Source organism: Neopsephotus bourkii, unplaced genomic scaffold, assembly GCF_033783945.1.
Source record: "Neopsephotus bourkii isolate Nb327-2 ecotype Australia unplaced genomic scaffold, CSIRO-AGI_Nbou_v1 NB_962, whole genome shotgun sequence".
Classification (NCBI taxonomy): Eukaryota; Metazoa; Chordata; class Aves; order Psittaciformes; family Psittacidae; genus Neopsephotus; species Neopsephotus bourkii.
The window spans coordinates 6,908,798-6,935,439 of NW_026901456.1; the positions used below are offsets into that span (position 1 = coordinate 6,908,798).

General features: G+C 39.9%; 1 protein-coding gene across 2 annotated transcripts in view; it reads right to left on the minus strand.

The window, feature by feature from the left end:
* DSCAM (DS cell adhesion molecule) overlaps window positions 1-26,642 on the minus strand; it is a 459,270-nt gene that overhangs the window by 52,542 nt on the left and 380,086 nt on the right. For both annotated transcript variants that reach the window (XM_061359220.1, XM_061359221.1), the window contains exons 20-23: window positions 22,109-22,242; window positions 8,851-9,004; window positions 1,098-1,215; window positions 121-284 (exon numbers count right to left, since the gene is read on the minus strand). In XM_061359220.1, coding sequence (XP_061215204.1) covers window positions 121-284; window positions 1,098-1,215; window positions 8,851-9,004; window positions 22,109-22,242 — 570 coding nt within the window. The remainder of the gene's footprint in view (window positions 1-120; window positions 285-1,097; window positions 1,216-8,850; window positions 9,005-22,108; window positions 22,243-26,642) is intronic.

The window sequence follows — 26,642 nt, forward strand, 5'->3', positions numbered from 1 at the left end:
ATTAACACACAATACTACTACTATTTTACATGCATCTGCAAACAGATAAACCAATGCACTACCAGTGCTTGGCAGTCTATAGCTATAACAACAATCATGAGATAAATCCAATAGTCTTACCTTGTACCTGCAAATTCAAAATGATTTCATCAGATCCCCAGTTGTTACTGGCCACACAACTGTAGTATCCAGAGTCTTCTGCTTTCACGGTACGGATGACAAAGCTGCCATTGCTAAAGATGCTTCTTCGCCCATCAATCATCACTAGACTGGGTGTCCCGTTACTACCTCACAGGAAACAAAGTGCATACATTAAAGAAGTTACAATCAAAATTACTCAGAATTGGATTTGTTTTTTTTTTTGAAGCAACTAAGAATGGGAAGAAAGAAAAGGGTGTGAGGGAGTGTCCTCTTTAATAAAGACAGCAAAGAAATGTTTTCTGATGGGCAACCGCTGTCATTTGTTTAAAGAACACAGATATCTTTGCCCCTGTATGAGTAAAAATGGAAATTCACTCCTTCCTTGAGGAGTGCTATTTCATAAAAGTGCCAAAATAAAAGTGAAAGTAGTTCCTGGCTACAAGGTATATCCTTATGAAATAATAGCTATTTGGATTAATGTACAAGCTGATTTCATAGCACTGCAGTATCACTGCTTACTCAATGCTTGGATGAAAATTATTGTCCATGTGTATTTCCAAATGACTCTGTCAAACTGTGAAACTAAAGAACAAAACAGAATAATGAAAACCAAGGCATGTGCAAGACATGTGCACAGCACAGTTCAACGCATCAGACATTTTACTTTCTCAGACTGAAACTATTTGGTGTGCTTGAAGCTAAATCAGAAAATAGTCCTAGGTTTTATTGAATGTTTACTTCTTTCTTTCTTTCAAACTTTTCTTTCTTTTTGACACATTCTAATAACCACAATTAGTTTCAGTTCAAGGAATTTTTGAACTCCTTATCTACTGTCACTATGCGCAGTTCCCAAAAAACATTCCTTCCTGACAGCCATCCAAGGTCACCTGCATTGCAACCCTCAGGATTTTTAGCAAATGGCCTTTATTTGACCTATACATTTAGTTGCTGGTTACCTATCCTTCATCCATTTGACTGTTGGAGCTGGGTCTCCCACGGCTTTGCAAGGGAGGACAATGTCCTTCATCCAGGGAGTTGTCACTGTGCCACTAAATGTCAAAATCCTGGCAGGAGCTGAGCAAGAGAGAGCAAAAAAAGAAATCAGGTGTTCATTCGTACAGCTCTTGAAAGGAAAACAAAGATATCCAGGATTAAATGTGGAAAATGTATCTATTTCCAACTGTGCTTTTAGGTAACTATTTCCTTTTAACTCATAATATTAGCTATTTATTCAAACACAAATATTACAGTATCTGGAAAAGAAGTAACCAAAAGAGAGATGAGGCAGGGGACTTGAAGAGTTGTTGTGGAGTAAAAGAGTAAAATCAGCTACTGATCATCTTTACTGACTTTTATATATTTCATAGTAGAAATTAAGCACAAAAATTATGTCCAAGGGATGCTGCTCTCCAAAATTCCATCAGGAAGTGTCCACAAGAGACAGATACCTTACAAAAGGTAAATTACTGAATCATCACTTTTACAACAGCTATGGTATTAAGCAAAACAATCTTTCATGTATGTACATGTGTCATGATTTAACTGAAACCAGGATAACAACTTAGTACATTGCAGTCTATCCAAAGTCCACAAATATGAACAAACTGTTTAAGTCAGTTTAAGTTGTATCAGCTCTCATGTCACTTAAATTCATCAACACAAATATCACTCCTGTAGTTTCAGTCTGCAATATGCAGGAACACTAGAGTTGTGCTAGAGCTGCATTGTATTTTATTACTCATGAATTACCCTTATTAGAAATAGACTTCTTACTGAACTCTAAATACATATTTCAAAGTCACATACAGAATACAGATACAAAAACTACTACTGTATTTTTAATCCAATCTACTTCAATCATGCACACTGAGCAGAATTTATATTTAATAATCCATTTTGCACCAATTAGAAAAACATGAAAATGAAAGCCAGCATCAAATATCACTGGAACAGTTCATGTCAGAAAAAAAAAATCATGCATAAAAGAACAGGCCTTGAAGAGTTAAGGGAAATTACTTGAGTAGGCTGCAGTGGGACATGAAGTATTCATTAAAAAAAAAAGATTACAAAGATTATATGATCAGTTTGGACTGTGTTGCCTATGTTCCCTTCAAGCAGTTTTGAAGACTAAGCTTCTTGTGAGATTTTTCTCTGGTCAAAATTTTAACTGAACCCACAAGAAGTAGCTGTAACATCAAAATCAGTGTTAGATAAGAGGACAACCTTACTTTCCTAACAACCAAGCACTGAAATGTCCCATCCTGGCTAAACAGCCACTAAGGACGCCTGGCTTCCCTATTCTGGCAGATCTGTTGGTTAGCCTTGGCAGGAGGGTGCTGTGGCATGTACTGCTCTGAGGAGGTGATGATGGCTTGGCTTCGCAAGTGAAGATTTGGGAAGGGCTTTAACCATGCTTACCACAAGCATGATGACCAAGGGCAAGCGGGATATGCAAATCTGGGAAAAAAGGGTGCTGAGGCAATCAGGAAGTGTCCGATCACGACTCACAACTCCTGAGCTAACTTGAGCTACCCATGCGCTGGTCCGCCCGCATGCAACTTTGGATCTTGCAGCTTCCCATGCACCCTGTCACCTACCGTTTCGACCCTCGCCTGTCCATACAGACAAATGAGAGTAAGCCTTTCCAGCCTGCGCAGTGGATTTTTTAAGTGAAGCACAGGTTGCGCAGAACTGGCCTCACCCTTTACACCTGAGGTTTGACTGCCACGGCCTAGCTAACTAGGACGGTGACAGCAAAGTCCACAGGTTGTAGGTTTTGTAAGAGTGTCCTTCTCTTTGATGGAAGACCATGTGAGGCTAGATGAGCTCCATCAGCCTGGGTTTGAAGATAGGAGTTTTCCTTCTCCTATGAGGAAGGCCTGACTTTGCTAACGAAGCTTAGGCAAGACCTTTAGCCATGCATTCTGGGCAAGACTGTCATCTCCTGGGTCAATCACAAGCAAAGTGACGCAATAGCACAACAAGCGTCTATGCGGTTTCTTAGAGGCATTCAGTCAGAAGCCTGCAGATGGTAGCCTCGCGCCAGTGGCTCCCCAGACAAGCGGTACAACAGAATGATGCAAAGACACTGCTCAGCCAGTAAGTTTCCTGATATAGCCTTGCTTTCCCCCGTGTCAGTCTTAAGATATCTTCCAGGAAAGATTTACATAGGCCTATACTGCCACAAGCCATGGGATAATTAACCAAGCTAATTGAAACAGAAAAATGCTCAGTCTATCCAGAGATATGGTGTGAAATGCTGACTCCAGTGAAGTTAGTGTTAGAAGGTTCATTGGTCCTCAGTGGTGCTAGGTTTTTGCTGCAGAAGATGCCTAATGATACTCATGCCATCTTTAAAAAGCAGCAGGAGATGCTGTCAGCTGTATCTATCTACAAAGCACATCTAAAGCATCTGGGCTGCTCCCAGTAGCAGCAGTGCATTCTGAGTAGTGGTGGTTAGAAACTCGAATTGCTGTTCCATGCAAAATTCTTTCTGTAGCATGAGACCTGAAAACTCATTTAAAATGAACTATTAACCTTTTTCTCCCTAGCTTTGCCCACCTCTCCAATGTTTCTCCAAATATCCAACTATTTCCAAATGCCAACAGTTACTTTAGGACAAAGTATAAGTATTGCAGGAATCCTGCTGAAGCCTTCAGTATGACAGCACCGCTGTTAGCAAACTTTCTGTGATATCCATTTATATGTTATAGCTATTTCAACATGAATTATTTTGTAAGTCATAGGTTGGATATCAGATCTCAAAGTACATTTATGTGTAGCTCCTGGTTTTCAATATCCTGTGTGTCCCACTTTACTGTGATGTGCGGAAGCAACACAAACCTCACAGAAGCTTTAGTCAGTAGTAAGATGAGAAACTGCAACTCAGAATTGCCAATTACAAAAGCATAAAGCACTATTTCCATGAAAGGTCCCACAGTTTTCTATGGATTATCTATTCCTTTCATGTACTGAGAGCTTTTAAAAGAAATGGCAAAATAGCATGAAAAGTCTTAACTCCAAATTTCTTTATAGTTAATGTTCTGAGACTGCTAACAGGTACACAAAAAAAAAAAAAAAAATAGAAAAAACCCACAAGTGTCTAGTGAAATTCACCTGAAAACAATAGGTTTGAAAGGTTAGCAGGCATTCATGAGGTTGAAATACCTTGAATCTCACAGACTCCTCCCTTTTGAGCCAAGGGAGCTTTATGCTTCAAGTGGGCAATTGAGCTGCAGGGCTTACCTTTGCTACTGGTGGTACTCACACGCTTACTGGCTACCCACCAGCCTCATGTTTAATGGTACTAAATTAGGACTCTGTCTGTTTTTAAATTTTTACAAATTACCCTGTCATTAATTGAAGATAAATAGGTACCTTCAACAAACAGTGCACTCTTATATGCTAATGAGGATTCCCAAATGTTTTTTTTTTGTTGTTCAAATTCTGAATCCTCTTACCTACACTTATTGTAATGGAATAAGAAATGGGTAGAAATTCTTTGTGACAGGCTATAATGCACTTTTGGTTTGGTGGTGGTTGCCTGTTTGTGTTTTTTTGGTGTTTTCTCTTTTCTTTTTTTCCTCTAGGGGGCACTGTATAATCTTAAAGGCAAAACTGTATGGGGAAACTGAGCAAGGCCTGTGACAGTTCACTGCAGATCATCTTAATACAAAATAACACAAGGGCCACCAGTGAATATCCTGGGTCAGGATTTTCTTCCATTTATTTTCTCAAAGAAGAATGTCCTGTGTATTCTAGGATGACAAAACAGGCCAACAGGGGGGGTGTACATGTGCGTCCTACATGTTGTTTAAAAACATTAAACACACAAAACCACATAGACTAGGTAGCAAATCTGTTCAACATTAATGCTTTGGTGGTGTGCAAGAAGAGGGGAAATAAAATGTTAAAGTCAGAGTTCTCCTCAGAGGTTGAGATTGCCATGAATGTAGATAAGTTATTGTCATATTGCTGACAAATGCTCTTCCCTATCAGCTGTGGTCAGGAAATATGAAGAACAAGGTGAAACCAAGGTTTGCTGTCTTCTAGATATATTTGATGGGCTAAATTCACAACTTTCAAGTCAGAAACGAAGTGTAATTTGAGGTGTAAGGGCATAGCCTGCTTATGTGAAGAGTGAACTTTCATTGCTGTGATTGTTTTCTGTTTGTTGGGGGTTTTTTGCTTATTTTTGTCAGTTAATTACGGAGAATGACAATCTGTTCTGAGAAATGGAGACACTAAAGAAAGAAATGTTAGCTTGAATTAAGCTTTCAGTTAAATTGTACTATCCCTTTCACATCAAAACCCTATCTAGACATTCTCATTGTTCTCAAAGGAGTTATTAAAGGGGTTATAATTAAGTTGACATAATTCAATTCAAAGTTAACTCTCATTAGCTGTCATGATGGCATCATTACTTGGACAGTTACTGTGAAATAAGTGGAGGAAAAAAGGAAGCAAACAGTTTCACAATAATGGCCCATAGGATGTACTTGCACTGGGGAGTTGTGGTAAAATCAGGACATAACTGCTTCTAACTCTGCAATGTGTTATTTGCTTCAGATATACTGGGGGTTGAGAAAGGTGTTCAAGGCTAGCTCTGCCCACTTTTCTTCATTGTGCATCTACTGCCCTTATCACTGATCATCACTTTCTCTCAGCTCTCCAAAAGGCCCAGAGATGCATTCACACAGGTAATCTTGTCCATGACATAATAATTTCTAGCTTGGCTACATCCAAAGGTCATAAAATTGCTATCTATCAGTATCCCTAGTGTTCATCATGACCTTCAAAAATGGATTATCACTTTTTCAGTCCCAAGTGCATGTAAGAGAGGCTTGTCCTGAGCATAATCTAATGAAGACTTTATATTGGGGAGCCACTACTATCTCTAACATTGACTGGATACATCCTATTTTCCTGCAAAATAAAGTCCTGTTCACATTGGCTTCTCTATATTGAAGTAAATAATTATGATTTTTTTCCTTAAAATTGCTCCTGTTTTTTCATACAAGCTATTATTAAGTTCACTTATTTGTCATCATGGAATATATTAAATACAGAGGGTTTGGAGGAGCAGAATTAATTCTGGTTTCTGGTAAGCTTGTTCAGCTTACCAGAAGTACATGTGGGTCAATCTCTTTCTAATTTTGGCAAGCAGAGAGCAACGATATACTACATTTCCTCATAACTAGAGGTTACAAATCTTGGTGTCTGCAGACTCTGCATTGCTCTGCGTTCATCTTGTCTGAACACCTCCCTCCTTTTTAAATGTGTAAGACATGAAGAAAGAGAACTTCTAGTGCATTATATGCAGGGGTTCTTGCACACTCCTGGATTTGCTTACATCCTCAATCTATTAGTATTGCAACATGCTATTTAATTGGTTTTGCTCTTTGTTGTGGTTTAAACCCAGTCAGCCACATAGTTTCTACTCCCCCCCCACCTTTTTCTTTCCTTCTCCCCCCCCCCCGCCTCCTCCTGGAGGGATGGGGAGGAGAATCAAAAGAATGTAACTCCTACGGGTTGAGATAAGAACAGTCCGGTAACTAAGGTATAACACAAATCACTACTGCTATACCAATAATGATAAGAGAAATAACAAGGGAAGAGAATACAATACCAGCCGCCGAACCGAGCCTGACCGAGACGAGAGTACCCTTCCGGGTAACTCCCCATTACCTCCCCGGGCATGATGTGCTGTGGTATGGAATACCCCTTTGGCTAGTTTGGGTCGGGTGTCCTGTCCCTGCTTCATCCCGGCCTCCCCTCCTCCCTGGCAGAGCAGGAGACTCACAAAGTCCTTGATCAGAGTAAACATCAGTGTTATCAGCTCTGTTCCCAGGCTGAAAGTCAAAACACAATGCTGCACCAGCCACTAAGTAGGAGAAAAAATGACTGCTACTGCTAAACCCAGGACATTCAAGCACCTATTTTTATGCCTTTTTTTTTTCGTAACCAGAAATTTATTACACACATGTAACATTTGGTCTAAAAGGAGGAGCACACTGAAACCTTTGCCCTGTTTCCCTGTGGTGTTTTTTTGCAATCTTCCTTCATAGATGTCCTTTACACTCCTCATTCACCTTCTAAGATCTCAACTTAAGTCTCACTGATGCTCATGATGTAGTATGCAGTGATCCTACAAGAAATCCCACAGTGGAAAAGCTGCAGGTTTTTCAGGTAATTTTCAGACATTCTTCATGTCACTCTGCTAACACTGTGTAGCTACTAAGAGAAAGGATCTTCTGAAGGACTGTACAAATAATGCCAGAACAAATCAGAAAGTGAAGGTGACTTTTCTCAGCTGACAGAAAAAAACATGCAAGCAATAGTATGGGGACGAAGCATAACTCTGCTTGTTCCAACCTAGGCTTCTTTGCCTTGCTAGACTCTCCCCACACTTACTAATGAATCTTCCATTGTGATCTACAGTAGTAACATAGTAGCTATTACAAGCTTCTCACAGGAAGGCTGAAATGTATCTATCTCCTATGGTAAAAACTTTAGCCTAGAGAAGGGACAAAACCATGAAAGTTCCAGCCACAAGCCTGAAGAGCCCTGTCTACAACTTCCATGTTCTGGGAAGCTCTGCCATGTGTTGAAATACTGCCCTTCAAACACCATCACTGCCATTCATGACAATAAACCTGATTTATCTACCAGTATCAAACTGGTTATCTACCACAGAGAAAGGTAGGAACAGCAAGCTTTCCCATGGTAATGGTATATGCTCTTCCATGCAGAAAGTGCTTTCAGGTTGGTGGCATTTATCTAAACTTTTGCAAAGCTTTGTTTGAAAGTATCTGTTATCATGAAACACTAGACATTATTTTACATTACTACATCATTAGCCAGAATTAGCAGGCTTGTAAAACTACATAGTCAATCAAATGCATCGGATTTTGCGACTCTAGGGATCTGTGCAATACAATGTTCATACTGGCACATGCTATGAGGTTACAAATTTGAGTGGAGAAAAAAAATATATTCAGCCTGAAGACTCCATGTAGAGATTGAGTACTGATAAGACTTTGCTGTCTAAAATATTTGGTCTCTAAGTCCAAGCTGAGATGCTGTAGTGTTGTAAGCATCAAATCTCACAGTATTGGTAAGGCAGAAATAATAGGCCCAAGCAATATCTTTTAATAGAACAACTAATACAGCTGGAAAAAAATATGCAAGATTTGAGACACGTTACCCCTTCTTCACATCTAAAATAGAAGCAGCAAACTTCAAAGCTAATGCAGGCTGAGAACAATTGTTCAGAGTTTAGATATGTTAATCAGACAATTTTATACAGAAGCTGGTACTTGTGAAGTACACAAGAGATATTAGTAAGGAGAAGAATAATAAAGAAGTTATCTTGTATGACAAGAAAAAAAAAAAGAAAGGGAGAGGGATCAGCTGAAAACCCTCTGTAACCCACAAAAGAAGATAAAAATTACTCCAAAAAGCAATTTATTTCCTCTAAGGTAGGTGGGATGAATTACCCCCCAGAGGAGCACATCATTCTCTGCTGACTACAGCAAAAGCTTGGGCAATTAGCTGAGAGTTGTCACCTAACTTTTGGAAAGAACTGAAGTTATTACCAACAAATCCCTCTTCCAGTAAGCAACGAGGCATAAAGAAGCCACATGCTGATTATAACAGTAATTAGCATTGTAAAGGTCTGGATTGCTTTAAAAAGCCCTGCCACCTTACCTTTAGCTAGAGGTTCCACAGTGATAATCTCGCTGCTGTTACCTCTTCCTGCAGCAGTCACTGCTACCACCCAGACACTGTACTGGCGATTCCGGCTCAGGTTGGGGATTCTGTAGGAAAATGAGTCGGGAGAGGCTTCAAACTCGCTGATTACCTGTGGTGGGAGAGATAAACGTTTCCAGACTAAAATAAACATCATTTGATGAAACTCTGCTAAGCTGAGCGACACAAAGCCTGTTACTTCAGGGTACTTTGAAAGAGTATCTGTTGCTCCAAACAGATGGCAGATAGCAGTAAACAGACCAGACACAATAACTTGTTGCAATCAATTTATATTCAGTGAATTTGGGCCTATATCTTGTTTACAAATTGTTTTTTCTAGATCAGGAATTTTATGTGTCTGTTAAATTTACAGGGTTGTATAAACTATTTAAGTGAACATGCTTGCCTGGTTTTTGCCACCAATAGTTCTGCAAAGCCAATTTTTTTTACACAGAACTTTCCCAACAGAGGATTCAGCCCTGCATCTGCTATGAAATCTAGAGTTTACTACTCAAGATACATATTTGGTCACCTAGAACTGTAGTGCTGGTGTTCCTTACCTCTAGGTTGTGTGGCTTACTCCTTCAGTAATAGAGTAAATGAAGAAATAAACCTCTGCTCTGTAATAAGACTGTCCAAACTTCCTCCGAGTCTAGTTTTGTTTAATGACAAAATTACTTCCATTCAATGATTCCCAGCAGAAGGTCACCTCAGATATTTAGCTGCATTAGTAGGGAAGGACAAGTGCTGGAAGAAACGTCAATTCAGTCTATTCTTGCACTGTCATTCAAGAACCTTGGCCATGGGCTGCAGTGAAGCTGATCAGGTGCTGCTATGCAGTACTCGCTTATCAGTAAGATGCTTTGCAGTCTGCTTGAATTGACTTGTATGAGGAAAGGTGCAGAGGAATATATAGATTCCTCCAGGGGATGTGGGCTATGTGGGCACCTCAGCACATCCTCCACAGAAAGCCTGTCTCCTTGGTGGAGGAGAAGGGAAACATCGCCAGCCCTGAAAGGTATTACAATGCTCAATATAGCCAGTTTTATTTCTGTCATGGGCTTTGTGATTCTTGTACTTAAAAATAGAGGGGTAATGAACCATTAGAATGAATAATACCCACTTCCCTGTGTAATACTGTGTATGGTAATGGCTAACTAACACTGGGCTAAAAATATTTTACTAGGAATCAGCATTAAAAATAATGCATCACTGTAATCTAAGCTTGATACAGACTGACAGAAATTGTGTAAGGAATCTCTTTGATATACAAATATCTGCTGGTGGTAAAGGCTAATTTAATTTCATTATCATTTCAAAGGCAGGTTGACCTGAAAGCATTGGAATATGTAGTCCTTCCAAGTGAATTACAGATAAATAAGGGATGTTTCTGAGATACCATTAAACATCTCTCCAATGCGAACTGGTAGCCAGTTTCAGCTACTGACTGGGTCACTGCATTTCTCTATTCTTAAGCTGGCATCTCCTATAGGAAAAAAGGGGAGTTCATCTTTTCTCATTATTTAAATCTAGACTGAAGACAGCTGCACCTAAGCCAGCCACCTTGACTCCCATCAGAGACCATATGAAAAAACAGGTAACTTCTAAGGCAAGGTTCTTCTGGCCTTTTTGAACCATATACATTGCAGTGGGATGAACTGTGGTCTCAACATAGCTGTGCTTCCTCACCAACTGTAGAAGTGTCCATATAACTAGTCCAGGTATAGTTGACTGTGCTGAAGGCATCTTAAGTGAATGTTCTTGTTAACTAAAATAATTACCTCCCTGGCTTTTACACAAATGTGTGCTTCTCTTTGCTTCTATGACAATACATTCTGTTTTCTCTGTGGAGACTAAATCATAGAATCATAGAAATGTGAATCATAGAATTGTTAGGGTTGGAAAGGCCCTTAAGATCATCAAGTTCCAACATTCCTGCCATGGGCAGGGACACCTCACACTAAACCATGCCACCCAAGGCTTCATCAAGCCTGGCCTTGAACACTGCCAGGGATGGAGCAGTCACAACCTCCCTGGGCAACCTATTCCAGTGCCTCACCACCCTCACAGGAAAGAACTTCTTCCTTATATCCAATCTAAACTTCCACTGTTTAAGTTTGAACCCATTACCCCTTGTCCTATCACTACAGTCCCTAATGAAGAGTCCCTCCCCAGCATCCCTGTAGGCCCCCTTCAGATACTGGAAGGCTGCTATGAGGTCATCTCTTCTCGAGGCTGAACAGCCCCAACTTTCTCAGCCTATCTTCATACAGGAGGTGCTCCAATCCCCTGATCATCCTCGTGGCCGTCCTCTGGACTTGTTCCAACAGTTCCATGTCCTTTTTATGTTGAGGACACCAGAACTGCATGCAATACTCCAAGTGAGGTCTCATGAGAGCAGAGGGGCAGGATCACCTCTTTGGACCTGCTGGTCACACTCCTTCTAATGCAGCCCAGGATACGGCTGCTTTTTGGGCTGTAAGCACACCCTGAAGCTGGCTCATGTTCATTTTCTCATCGACCAGAACCCCCAAGTCCTTCTCCGCAGGGCTGCTCTGAATCTCTTCTCTGCCCAACCTGTAGCTGTGCCTGGGATTGTTCCTACCCAGGTGTAGGACCTTGCACTTGTCATGGTTGAACTTCATGAGGTTGGCATCAGCCCACCTCACAAGCTTGTCTGGGTCCCTCTGGATGGCATTCCTTCCCTCCAGCGTATCAACCGAACCACACAGCTTGGTGTCATTGGCAAACTTGCTGAGGGCACACTCAATCCCACTGTCCATGTCAGCGACAAAGATGTTGAACAAGATCAGTCCCAGCACCGATCCCTGAGGGACACCACTCGTTACTGGTCTCCAGCTGGACGTTGAGCCATTGACCACAACTCTTTGTGTGCGGCCATCCAGCCAGTTCTTTATTATTCACCGAGTGGTCCATCCATCAAATTGATGTCTCTCCAATTTAGAGACAAGGATGTCATGTGGGACAGTATCGAACACTTTACACAAATCCAGGTAGATGACATCAACTGCTCTACCCCTGTCCATCAGTTCCGCAGCCCCATCATAGAAGGCCACCAAATTGGTCAGGTAGGATTTCCCCTTAGTGAAGCCATGCTGGCTGTCACCAAGCACCTTGTTGATTTTCATGTGCCTTAGCATGCCTTCCAGGAGAATCTGCTCCAAGATTTTGCCAGCATAGAGGTGAGACTGACTGGTCTGTAGTTCCATGGATCATCCACTTTCCCCTTCTTGAAAATGGGGGTTATATTTCCCTTTTTTCAGTTGTCAGGAACTTCACCTGACTGCCATGATTTTTCAAATATGATGGACAGTGGGTTAGCAACTTCATTTGCCAGCTCCTTCAGGACTCATAGATGGATTTCCTCAGGTCCCATGGACTTGTGTACATTTAGGTTTTTAAGATGGTCTCGAACCAGATCCTCTCCTACAGTGGGGCCAAGGTCTTCATTCTCACAGTCCCTGCATCTGACTTCCAAGTCTTGGGTGGTGCAGTCAGAGCTTTTGCCAGTGAAGACTGAGGCAAAGAAGTCATTAAGAACCTCAGCCTTCTCCAAATCCAGGGTAGCCAGTTCTCCTGATCTTCTGGAGAGACTGATTTCTTCCAGGTAACAGTTATCTAGGCTCAACACAAGCCCAGCTAGGGACCTTGACATGCTTTCCAGCCAGTCTTATTGCTCCTGTCAAAATGCCAAGTCAGTTTGCCTCATTTAGCAAGTGGTTGCTTTGGTTTCTACTTCTGATATGAAGAGGTCAGAGCAGTCAGATACTTCTATTATTATGTGAAATATTACAGTAGGCTTTGAGAGCCATCTGTCTTGACATTTATACAAGAATATTGGACAAATGACCATAGCTTGACAGGCTGGATCTTTGTGAGGTCATACATAAAAATTAATGTATTGATCATGGCACAAGAGGCTGAATTTTAATATTCATGAGGCAGCATTTCCTAAGGTTAATTCGAAAGTCAAACAGTCTAGGCTGTCTCTGGCACTTAGAATCCACTCATTAATGCATCTATCTAGCACAAGCTGCTTCTATACTACCTATTAACATGGGACATGGATACAGCATTTAGGAAAAGCTAAAATTACAGATATCCTCATTGCTCAACTTTCATTCCAGCAAGCATCAGTCCTTGCTAGAATCCCCACTGGCTTTTTTTGCGATGCCCATGTTTTATGAAAGGGACATACGGCTGCCTTTGGAAGCTACTTTTGATACTGCAGACCTCCTGCTTGAAATACCTTGCTGTTCTCTCCCCTCTGCTGTGGCAGACTGGGACAGTTGGGCAGACATACACCCTGTATGCAGTTGTTAAATACAGCTCAGAGATACCTGGTTTGACATTTTGTGTTTGAGATAAGGTGAGCAGCTAAGCACAGAAGGAAAGTCTCAACCTTGAAGCTACAGTGTTAGCATTGAGTGCTCCTGCTCTGATGACTAAAGTTAAAGACAAAACTGGAAAAAAAAATCCCCAACCCTCCAAATTCCTCTAGTTGCAATGTGATCAACTAGAAGAACAGGCAATATTGTCTCAAAACAGAAGATTTCTCTCTCCCTGGAACTCCAAAGATGGAATAATCACAAAATCAGCTTCTCTTTTAAAATGCCTTGTCTTCTGTTCTTTTCTTTCACCCACAAAGAACCAGCATTATTCACACATTTGCATCTGTAGTTATTACAAATAGAAATTCAATTATTCATGGAATTAATTTGTTAATTGAATCTGGTAAACGTATCTTCAATATTAATAAATTAAAACCTCATTTTCTTAAAACAAACTGCTATAGCAAAAGATTTTGGTTTCTAACTGATTAACATACATCTTTTCCTCAGCTAACATTACCTTTTAAACACTTGAGAATGCTCTAGTGACAAAGAACTGATTTTACTTTTAACTTTTGCATGTCATTTCAATTAGACTAACATGTCAGAGACTTTCATTACACAAGAATAAAAAAGAGAGCTTTGTCAGCAAAGAGAAGATTAAGCAATTGAAATTAGAAATATTATAGAGGAATGTCACTTTGTCATATGTTGATCTTTGCATGTGCTGGTATAAAACATATACTGCTGTTCTATAACAAAAGCAGTAACATGCTTGCTCAAGGGACTCTTTTTCTTCTGTCTATCTGGGTTTTTATTTTGTGTTGGTTTGGTTCAGTTTTTTTTATTCAGCATACAGATGATGGGTTAATTTTTTCTTCTGTGTTTAGCTCACTGTCTAGGAAGCATAGACAGGGCCAAATCTCTAAAAAGACAGCAAGTGAAAAATAAAATGAAATTGAAGAAGTCCTTTCTGAGGGTGCAGTCAGTCTGCTTCTCAAACAGGAGACAGCAAGAGATGCTGAGGAACAGCCACTTAAGGGAGCATCATTTTCCCCTTATGCAACTTCAGCTCTATTGGTGTACATTGCTTTGTATGCTTTGAAGCAGTATGCCATCTCCTGGTGCTTCTAATTCCTTTATAAAGCAATTAGACAGGTAATGTGAATAAACTCTTACCCCTTTGGCTGCTTTTTGGTTTCTTTGTTTGCTGTAATTTTTAACCTAGCCTAGGAAAACTTCAAAAGGGCACCTTAGAAGAAAAATATAACAGGTTTCCAAGCAGTCAGGGAGTTTTCCAAGCAGGGAAGTAAGATAACAGGTAGCATTTACTGTGGACTGGAAGATTATTCAGTCAAAAGCAAGCCTGCACCTTGCCTACAACTGCATCTACAAACTTCTGATATAAGATAGGCGAACTGAAGATCTTTATCTGCATGTTGCAGGAAACTTGGGAAAGCCACGTGGAGACTTTAAGGACAAGAGTGAAAAGCAAGAAACAACTCAGATTTGTGGCATGTGAAGTAAGAGTGTTTAGAAGTTGGCTACCTGTATACTGGGTGCGTCATCTTAAAAATTAAAAATACATACATATATATATACACTACCTAGAGTGGCATGTATGTCTTCACTATGAATTTGAGTATAGAATATGGCCACAGCATCATAACAGGGCTGGAAGGACCCTGAGAGCTCACTCAAGTCTATTCTTCTTTAAACCATGTTCAACTACTTCTGCGCAATTGTCCAACATGACTTTGAAGATTTACAATGAATGGAGATTTTGCTACTCCCTAGGCTGCAAGACCTAGTCCACTGTTTTACCAATCTTACTATTGGAAGTCTTGAAATCTAGCTTGAGTTTTCTGCTGCTGTTTAAACCTATGGACTATTTCCCACTCTATTAGGAAAATCGAGAATATATTATTACCTTCATCTTTAAACCAGTCTTGAATCTGCATGAATTTTTGTGATTCCTTTCCTCACCTGTACCCTTATCTTTTTACAATTTAATAACCATGACGCTTTCAACACTGTCTAGAAACCACATCTTGTCTGTTTCTTTAATAATATCTGCTGTTATCCTTCAGACTCTCTAACGGTGGTCCATAGCCTTCTCAAATACAATTTCCAAACCTGTATTCAACAGTCCCAGGGTATGGCATTTGGCTTTTCACAACAGGATGATAAAGTTAGCTAATTTTCATCTTGAGATGCCAAATAACCTCAAAATCCTCTTCTGAAGAGTCTAGCCAATTGCTCTCTACCCAGTACTTTTGTAGTTGGTTATTCATAGTACCCATTTTTCCGCACTTATCCAAGTTAACCTTTATCTAACATTTTCCAAAACAATTTCCCAGTTCATCAAGATCTGTCTGAATTCTAGTTCTGTCTCCAGTGTACTTGCAATCCCTCCCAGCCTTATATCTCCTGCAAATTTAATAGGCACTCTTGCTATTTCATTTTCCAGGATGCTAATGGAACCACTGAACAAAAGTGGACTCAGGAGAGATACTTATGCTGCTCCCTTCTGCCCACAACATCGAACCACTGGTTTCATAGCCTCTCACAGAACAGCAATCAAGTTTGTATTTAGCTTGAGCTTCCTAACTGAAACCATGTTTGTCTAGCAAGGTTTCTCTCAATAAACATTCATCCTCTCGGCTCATCTCCATTGCTAAATGGGAGAGAGCCAGGGATCGTGTAAAGCACTGAACACCAATGATCCACACCACTTTTTAACTTGATCTCTAGCTCAGTTTTGCAGTACTCTAGAAAGTGGTCTTCAAAACAAATCTGCTTTAGATGAGCTAGTGCTAAGCATTGTAGACAGCCATCAGTTAAAAACACATACACTTGGGGCCACATGATGCTCTTTGGTCTTTGTTTAATCAACAGTGCAGATGAGGCCCACAATGAGCACTGAGTTTCATCAGAAATTAAAGCAAGCTTTTAGTTTTACAAGGTCAAAACACAGAGATCGCCATCTTTTTCCACAGACACTATCAGAGAGCTGTCTTCCCTGCTCTACTTCAGGCCTTTGTTGCTCCTGGAAATTAGGTGAAGACACAGTAATGAGCACTACAACAAATTGCTTTTACTTGGAAGCAAATTGGGTTAATATGAAATCAAAATATTACTGCATTTATAGAGAATGAACATCAGGTTCTGCATCCCTGAACAGAGTAGACAGATCACTGATATGAACTCCCTAAAGATGTCAAACTCTGGGTGAGGTCATGGACTACTACCTTTCTCCAGGATCGCTGGCTTTTGCCACACTTCCTTTCATAGATGGACAAGCTGTCAGAGCTGCAAATAACCACCAATCCTGCACCACAGTTTTCAGTAAGACTCTGGTTACCACTTTGATCATAATGGCTTCTGTTCAAGTATTGCTATTTTGGCTTATGTTTTGAAACATGGCATCTCATTTCTCACTCAGCATTGTTGAAGATAACTGTTGTAAACAGAAGCTGCGCACAAAATACAATGCAGTTTCCTTTTTCTTTTCTTTTTTCTTTTCTTAAATGTAGAACTGAAACGTTAGAAAATACAAGACGGAAATGGAAAAAACAGAGGCACTTGCCTGCCTTCCCACCTGCAGGAAAATCTTGCAAACACATTTCTGGGAATTATGCTCAGAAGACAGCCCATTGCCTGGAATTCCAGGTAGCCCACATAGTCAAGGATTGTGCTCCCTGGTAGCTGGCACACCACCTGCTTGCCCCTGTGCAGCAACCCACAGAAAGTCCCTTGGCCTTCTGGGGCTCATGATCAGGGAAAGAACATGTGGTGTCACAGGCTGGTGACCAACTACAGTAAGGTCAGGAGACCACCTTCTGTGCTGCCAGAGGTTCTACTGCCTCTTTTGGTGACCCCAGGAAGCCACCAGGTTTGTTCAGAGCATTTCAGTCAACTCAAATTGTATGACACCACCTGGTCCCAAGCACTTTGTCGCCTATACGATACAGAAGGGAATGAGATGAATTAAAACCTTGTGAAACATACTGAAACTGACATAGAGGACTTATTCTTAGACTACATTGATATACCTGTATATGAGCCCAGATAGTGAGACAAAACCAGATTTTATGAAAAAATCAGCATAAAATTTGTTTTAGTACAGCTTTTCAAGGAAACCTTTTGAAAATTAAACAAAACAGCACATGATCAGAATTAATTTAATTAATTCCTTCCTGAGATCTGCTCTGTGACAAAAATAAGATAGGCAAAAAAAGTAAAGTTGACAAAGCAATCAGAATAATGAATGTACTGTGTTTGGGAGCTGGTAACAAAGTTGTGAAATGACTATGAAAAGCATAAACAGTACATGTGTTATATTAAGAAAAGACATATTTTAAATATCATTCAAAATAATTTTTAAAATAACCCCCAAATTATATACTAGTTCTATGCTATATAAAGAACAAAATCTAATAAACATATCATGTTGGAAAAAGTACTGTATAGACATAGTGACAAATACTGCTTGTAGTACACAAATTAATGAGCATGTACTTTAAATTAAACCTTACAGATTGTAGCTCTAAAAAAGCTTACATTCAACAGTAACTTACTAAACTTCTGCCAGCTACCTCTCCCCTCTTTAAAAGAGACTTTCAGCACCCCTTTAATCACTGAAGCCTCTACAGTGTGTAACAATGAATCATTTCTGGCTTATAATTGCTCTTGCCCTATTCTCATGCCTTTTATTCAAGTCTTTAAACTGGAGTCAAAATATGAAGAAAAGCTGCTTCACATTTGAACTAGATCTCATCCAAAATCAAGACAAAGACTTTGGTCTGCCTGAAAGAATTGTGTGAAAAATACCTGGATGCTTAGGATTATGTCAGCTAATTCTGTTTTTTTAAAGATCTAGTTTAAGATATTTGTATATACTTTCATATTATCTAGTTTAAGGTGCATATCATCTGGTTTAAGATAACCACATATACTTTCCCTAGAATAAACAAAGAGAAGGTAATCTTTAGGAAGAAGATTCATCCAGCTGCTTCCAGACATTTAGCTTCTTTTCTTTAATGAAAGGATCTCATTACATTGAAAAGAATATCCTCCACTGGAAGATTTCACATGTGTTTGCACTGGAGAATATATCTCAAACACGTAAGAAAACAAGGTATTTGGAGTGTTTCCTACAGGGACCTCTTGAAAACTCTGTAGTAGAGTTGGGAGGCTGCAGCATATGAATTTGTGAAAGAGAGGAAGGAAACCTGGAGAGTCTGATTCATGTCACTTTTTGTGCAGGCCAAAAAACGCCAACAATCTAATACACCCTCACTGGGGAATCTGACTGCAGTTTTTCTCTCAGTATGGTGCTCTACAGATTGACAGAAAAAGGTGCAGAAAGATGTGAGAAACAGATGAACAGTCTAGTCACTACTGCTGCTACTGCTGCTGCTGGTGGTTATCCTGTCACAGGACTAAGCAGACAGAATATACATGGGAACGGTGTCTTGTACAGACATCATATGCCTGTTTAATTTGACAGCATATGAAACCATTTTTTTTAAATTTTTTTTACTTTTAGTAGGTTTAAACCAAAAGCAAAACCCCACAAATATAGAAGTCTAACAGGCCTAAGAGTATGTTTCTCACAATAAAATAAGCATACAAAAAGATCAGTGACCATCTGTCTGAAACAGCAGTTTTCAATATCAGTTATATTTTCAAGTAAATTGATTGTGTTTTGGCCCAATATAAGATAATTTCCTTCTTCTCCACCAATACTACATATTCCCCATTTTACAAACCCAAGTATTTAACCAAAATATTTCCAGGCCAAGATGAAACTTTGCTGGGCTTTCAGCTTTTGTGTCTTTCTAAATCCTTTGGAGAAGTCCAGGACTGCAGATGACAGTTTTCAAAGATTCTTTCAGACACATGTCACTGCCAGATACCTGGGGGTGACTGAATCATTTGCACTATGAAATACCTCCTGTTATTCTGTTTTGTGGTTTGGGGGTTTTTTGGTTGTTGTTGTTTTTTTTTTTATCTGGAGAATAAATTATATTTTTCACACATATTTGTGATTTGAAACACCCCAGGCAATGTACTGTTCTTAGGACTCAAAATACTTAAACAGGAAATGTCTGCATTTTTCCGTACAGGGGCAGCAGAAGTTTTAAGGGTTTCTGCCATTGCGAAGCAAACTGAACTCTACAAAAGGTAGCAAATCTTCATCTTATATCAGGGTCATATGAGGGTTGTGTTTTATAATAAGAATGCGCAGAATATTACCGAGTTAATTGTTTTCCTGTTGGTGACTTAAACACCAAAGCAGTGTTTTTGTGTAAAGGGCTGACTCATTAGCCTAAGCGTTCAAAGTGTGCTGCATTGACTCATTATCAGTAAAAACATACTACTTGTAAAACGCAATCTGCAGACAGTTTGGACTTCCCGTAAGTTTACCTCTACCACTGTCCTTCTTCTCACTGATACTTAAAAAGCGAGTCTGCCTCTCTGCTTAAATAGTAAACTTAGCAAAGTTATTTTGCGACCAAAGCTTTGACCGAAGGAAGAAGCCTATTCAGGGAGTTTGTATGGCTATATACTTTTACCTACAGCATTTACGGTGGCAGAAGTGATGGTAAAGAAACAGGTCTTCTGTTAATTTCTCTCCTCAGCCTAGAAAGACCTCTTTCTTTGCCAACTACTTGTCTTTGCAAGATTGACTCATACAAGAACTTCCTTGGGATATATAAACCCTATCTGCACAGGAGTGTCATCATTTAAGTACCTCTGCAGCAGGTTTCTTTCACTACAAACCTAGTTCTGAATAAAATAACTTTTTATTTTACTATCCTTTGAAGATTAAAAAATAACAAAGCATTTTGTTAGACAAAATGTTGGGGGAGTGAGTTCTATGTATCTATAAATGTGTCCTGACAACTTGCACTTATTCAAGTGTGCCCACTTGTGGAAACTGACTACTGAGTGCTATCACTGCTTTGCTCACCACATGGAACCGATATGGAAGACCTGCTCTATAAGCCACAACTCATGCTGATCGGCGAAACGCTACAGAGAAGTGGTAAAGGGACTGATACTTATAGGACGCATTGTACATACAGACAGATACCCATATGTGTATTTACATATTTATATGCACACAGACACATCCACACCTTCATGTGCACAGGTACCAACAGGACAACTATCCATGTACACATTAACAACTAACAGAAAAGACCTCCAAGAGGATCTGTGTTGGGTTAAGGTATCCAGTGATACCCCCACATCATAAACACCACAAAAAAACTGCTGTTAAATTCCGTACAGGCCAAGACCAGCAAAGGCATTGTCATTTTGTCATTGTCATTGCCCATCACTGAGGTACTCCAAAAGGTAACTATACAACATGCAGTATTAAAAAAAAAAAAAAAAATTGCACATGAGAGAACTGCACATTAAAGAAAAAACAAAATAGCTGCAGATTATCTTTTTTCCTAGTGATGTAAACTTACAATTATTAACAAAGCCTCAGGAAGAAACACTGCAGCTTTGTGTATGGTGACTAGCGAAAGACAGCAGCACCACCTGGTGTTCTCTCCAACCCCCCGAGAAGTGCCTGGTGCCCATTCGGACCAGAGTCCTGACAGCAAGGTCCAGTTCTGTAAACTCCAACCTCTTTAACTCAGTGTGTGCCACAGAAATGTATGAATCATGATGGTAAAGACACTGGCTATTTTACATTTGATCGGTATGTTCAAGGTAGTTTGGTTTTGCAATTTTTAATGGAGTTAGAAGACAGCAGTCCCCAGACATAAATGAGGTAAAGATTTCCAGTCCTTAGCTCTGGATTTGACTCATAAATCCTGCTTATGTAGGATGTATCGGTTTAGCCATAGCCATCAATGGACTTGCGCATTTTGCCTTGTTTCCCCTTGAGTACCTCCAGAATTAGTTCACTTGCTGGAAGAGTGGGTTGTGTGAGGCTGTGTCCCATTCAGACATACCCTCAGGCCGTCCTCTCTCTCAGCAATCTTTGAAAAGAAGCCTGAGGCACTTTGAGAAATTTCCCTGTCAAACTCCTTCTACTTCCAGAACAATACTTTCGTTGTCTGTTTAATTAAGATCGCATTTTGCAAACTGCAATGCTAACTTTGAGGGGAAGTCCTGGATAAAAATGAAACAAAAACCTTGGATAAAAACTAAATAAGTACATTTTTTCAATGCACATTAAAATAAATATGCATGGGTATTTACAAAGATTAATTGGCCTTTCTGTTTAAAGATAGCTGGATTCCTTTGCGACTCAGAGAGTGAAAAAGATCCCTGATATTCAGTTCAATTTTTCTCTTTTCACTTTCTCAGAAAGTAAGAGCATGTAGACCTAGAGTGGGCAAATACTCCAGGCATAAATAAGCTTATTCAGCAGCAAATATATTTGTTCGTAAGCCATTATGTTCTTTCACACATGAATACTCAAGCCAAAAATGCAGGAACTCAGACACATAAATATTTGGCTATAAAAATACATGCTTCCAGCTACAACAGGGCTCTTGCCCTCAGCTGGTCCTGTAAAAGGTAACTTAGTACGTTCTAAAAAATATTTCCTTTTTTATTCTAAAATAAAAAACTTTAAAAGATCCTCAGCTTCAATTGTGAGTTTTGAAATGACTTGTAAGTCAGAGCTCATGGGTTTTAGTGCAAAATTTTGATAGGTGAGAAAAAACCAAAATCAACTTTCAGTCATCTCCATAGCTCCAGGATCCCCCTTCACCCTTGCTTAGCGTGAAAAGAAGTGGCAAGGAGAACATCAAGCACTGAGTATCTGCAACCACACCATTTCAGCTGTGCAAGTAAGTGCTGCCAGTCTGTGGTCACCCTGTGGGACTTACTGTGGGGTAGGGGTGTGAACAGAAGACAGTGTATTTCCGAATGATGCCGTTCAGCTTGAGGGGAGGGAGCCAAGAGACGAAGACGGTGGAGGCTGAAGCCGCAGCTGCTTTAACACCCGCGGGAGGACCTGGAACTGGAAAACCAAGATGTGTTAGAATGGCCCATGGCAGGCACTTGGTCACCTTAGTGTAAGGGAGGAGTAAAAAGGAAAAGTGGAGCGTGCCACTTTGGTAACTGCACCTCGATGGCCTGAGATGGACACTGTGTGTTAGAAAGCATCTTCTATGCTGCCCACACCAGGGGACAGGGTTTGGAGGGCTGTCCCCCCATCCCTAAGAGGAGAGAGGCTCTGCTTCAGAGGTCCCCAAAGCACAAGCTGCCACCGATGGTTAAACTTTTGTGAAGTATCACCCCCACCCTGCACGCATGAAAATATGTTGGCTGTGGCCAGTGAAATTGCCAGACAACATATTATTACAAATTTTCAGTTTTGAGGACATAACCCATGGCAAATTATTATTCACTTTATAAATAATACATATGTGAGCCAGTTTAATGGACATGCACAGTAGATATATGAATTTAATGAAGTAAGGAGTAAATGAGATGCAGCTCCATGCCATTAGCACTGCCTGACATGACCCAGGTCTAGCTACTGGTGGAACATGTGAGCAGACAAAACAGCCACACAGTACCCATATCCCCAACCTTCCCTTCAGCAGCTCAAACCTCTCTCTGGTGCTATAGTGTGTGACCATTATTTCTCTAATTACAGCAGCTATCTATATAAGCTATCAAAAACTGTCAGAGAATAGAAAAGAAATCGCAAAACTCTTCTTTAAAACCATGTGCAAAAATCTTTAGTCAGGAAATTGATAAAATCCTGGTACATAATTGCAACCATCTATCTTTGCATTCTTGAATTTTGAGAAAGGCTTTAATTTCATGATAATGTTATTTTTCAAACTCACATTACACTGTACAATGTTCTTCAACTTTGGAAACACTGTTATATTAATGTGAAAACAAAAATATCATGTTGCACATAAGCTTATACTTAAACAAAATGCCAAGCGTGACATTTAACATCAGAACAGGCTGTTGTAAAGTTTCCTGGGAAAAAAACCCACCTTTTGTCATTATTTAAAAATATTTTTAAACAATAAAAATAAGTAATTTTAAATATATTTTAATATTGCATGTGGTGAATATTCATGTTAAATTAATAAAATAGATAGTTGCCTTGGAAATTGCTATATGTGGTATAAAGACAAAATAAAACATTTTCATGGACTCCGTTATCTACAGAACTTTTGGTTCATGAAGAATCTAATATTTTTGTCTAATTTCCAGCTGAACAACCAAAATGTTAGAATTTCTGGTAAAATTACCACTGCAATACTTGATCAGGGTTCTTTGCTTTTACAGAAAACAGTTATTGTGCAATATAGATGGAAAAACCCTTGTCCAGCAAGCTGATTTACTATTTGTTCTACTTCATTTAAGCAAGTAGATATTATAGTGGCACAAAACTTTGCCTATAAAGAGAAGCCAGACAACCTGGGGTATAAATTTGCTTAGCTTTGTGTCTAGCCAATTCAGGTTGCAAAAAGCATATCAGAAAATCTTCAATTTTGTATCTGTACAGGTACTATTGGAAGATGTAAGAAAACAGACAGGCAACACTCAGTGCAACTCTTCTGAATATACATTTTCTATTTATAGTGTGTTAAGACAACTGATAAGGCATCAAGTGAGAATGTCATGATTGTAATTGCATGTGAACCTAGCCCCTCATTGAAAGGGGGCTAATTCAGTTAGCAGTTCTACCCAACGTAGAGTAAATATTGATGCTTGACAGCATTCAACTTGTTATCTATACCCAGCTCATTAGAAATGCTATTTGCTCCCTCTGCTGAAGAGTGAAAGCTAGCTCTGCAGGGTAATTATCTAACCCATGGGAGGGCTGCTTTACAGTCAGTAATGTTTTCTGGAAATCACTGCAAATATATGTATGAGGTTAAAGTAATTTATTGTTAAATTAGGGTGTGATCTATAGGGACAGGTTCTGATGGTAATTGGTCATGTCTGTCAGCTGTTGATGGAAAAACTCAGAATTCATCTAGCATTTTCTAGTCAATGTATATAAGTGGAAAACACTACTTGCCATTGCATGGATGTATTACTGTGTGGTATACAGACCAGAAGAAAGAGGGTCTAGAAAGAAAGTCAGGAAGCCACATAGTTAAATTTCTAATTCAAGAGTCCCCCACCACATTGCAGAGGAGTTGGGATCAGGCAGGGGTATCAAAATTATTCTGAATCTTCATTTGTTACTCCTCATTTTGGTACAGTGTCCTTGTTTGCTATTTTGTGCATATGGAAATGACTGCTTGGGGGAGTGTTTATATTTCCTTAGCAAGAATCCTGCTGTTATCTGATGCCTTTCAGACCACCACTGGCCTCTGTCCAGAGGATAAAGTCATTGTTCAAACTCATACTCTGGTCCTAAACAGGGTTATTATGAGTTAGCTCAGCATTAAATGAAAGATTTATTACTAAACATGGGTCCCATGAGAATCTGAAGAAGTTGTGGTAGGGAATGCAGTGCCTGCCTTATCTCAGATAGGAAAGACCCCAGTCTTTCTATGCTAACTTAAGGTATTTTCTCTCACTGCTGTTGTACACTACCGTAGTCTCCTCTTCTTCACAGTCACCAGGGATAAAATAGCAGTAAGAAGCCAGAGAACAATCAGGGTTGAGCACAGAGAAGCTGAGGGGACTGCTTCTCGCCAACTTTGCAGCCTTCCAGGGAGCAGATTCGGCAAATTTAACATCAAAGATGGCCTCATTCTCCAGCTCGCAAGGCTTTCAAAGACACGGAAATAGCATGCTGCTTTCATGTGGAGGAGAACGCTTTGTATTCTTGACAGGGCAAATGAAATACTAACGCAGAGAAGGCAATTATACTGATACGACTGGTCTGGGAAACAGATTTAGATGTGCCAGATAATAGGGAGGAGCTCCAGGAACTTTCTCATTCCCCTTTTCATAAGCAGAGAGATTATCACCATTTTTCTTCACAGTGCTGAACAGCAGGGAGGCAAATGTACAGAGTGTGGCGCATTTAAGAGCGATATCACCCATATATCACAAAACTGAACCTTGTTCCATAACACATATTTAATTCTGCACTTCACATGACTATCCTACTGACTGTTACATTTATGAAAAGCAAAGTAAACTCCTGACTGCTGTCAGTACTGCCTTTGTTCAAATAGATATTCTACCTACGATTTAGACATATGTTTGCCAAAATGCATTCACATATACTGTCCACCCCTCATTTAGTCAGAAGTCACACCATTTCTATCAAATTCTGCCAGTTTCACAAGTGGAACACTACTATTTTGTTAGTCAGAAAAGATAAAATTGGAGATCTTTGACAATAGAAAAAATGCATTAAGGAGTCATTAAGGGCAATTTTCCATCATAGCACCCAGGTGGTGAACTGGACACCCATTCTCATCAGCTGAATGAGCCCAAGAAGAGCTCTGCTCCAAAGAGCACTGAACATGCACTTGATCGGATTTATGCTTATTCATTTTAGAATAAAGCTTTGTCAGATGGATGTATCTGTACATCAACCTCTCTCATGCCAATTGCCAGGAATCTTGGTGTCCAGATTGATTAAAAAGAGGAGGAAAATCTGGATTCAGGCAGGATCTTACAGTGAGGCTGGCAAAGGACTTCAGTGCTATTTCTCTTTCCTCCCTGCAGCTAGTTCCCGCTGCTTCCATGCTGCAGCCTCCCCTTGCTCTGAACGCCAATGTCTCTGGCAAAGGAGAGATGGAAGGACAGCACTGCTGCACTGAGTAGTTTTCTGTGATATACAATCAGCTTTCTGTGCATAAAAATGCATTTTCACAAAAGAAACTGACAAGAGTAAGAAACTTGCATCCTCCTGTGTCACAGGAAACCCCAGAAGCAACCTCTGCCTGACACTCAGCAAACAGCAGCCATACTAGATCAAATTCCCAATTGCAGGAAGCTTTCCCTAGGAAGGGGCTATGTCTTCTGCTGGCCAGTTTTGTCAAAGGTCAGCCAACGTGCTTCATTGCGTGTCAGCCTTGTGTGGGGAGCACATTCATTGTCTCAGCTAAAGGTTTCTCATATGCATTTGCAGTGTAGAAAGAGAGAGAATTTGTCACACACCACCACCTCTCCTCGTTGCTAAAAAATGAAGTAGCTTTCAAAACTGTACTTTGAACTCAGTGAGGAAGAGAATTTGATGGCCTACTTAAATTTTTAATGATTTAGTAAATTAAGTCTTCAGGGGAAGAGGACAATCAGCTTATTACAAACTGTAAATGGAAAAAGTAGGGGACAAAACCCCAATGAATTCTTAAAAAATGGACATTTCTACTCAGCTTATTTTTCTGTCAGGAGGAACTTCAAGAAGAGGAGGTTTGTTTTTTTTCTGAAGGCTAATGGGGGAAAAAGGTGCTAGACAAAACCCATAAATATGATCAC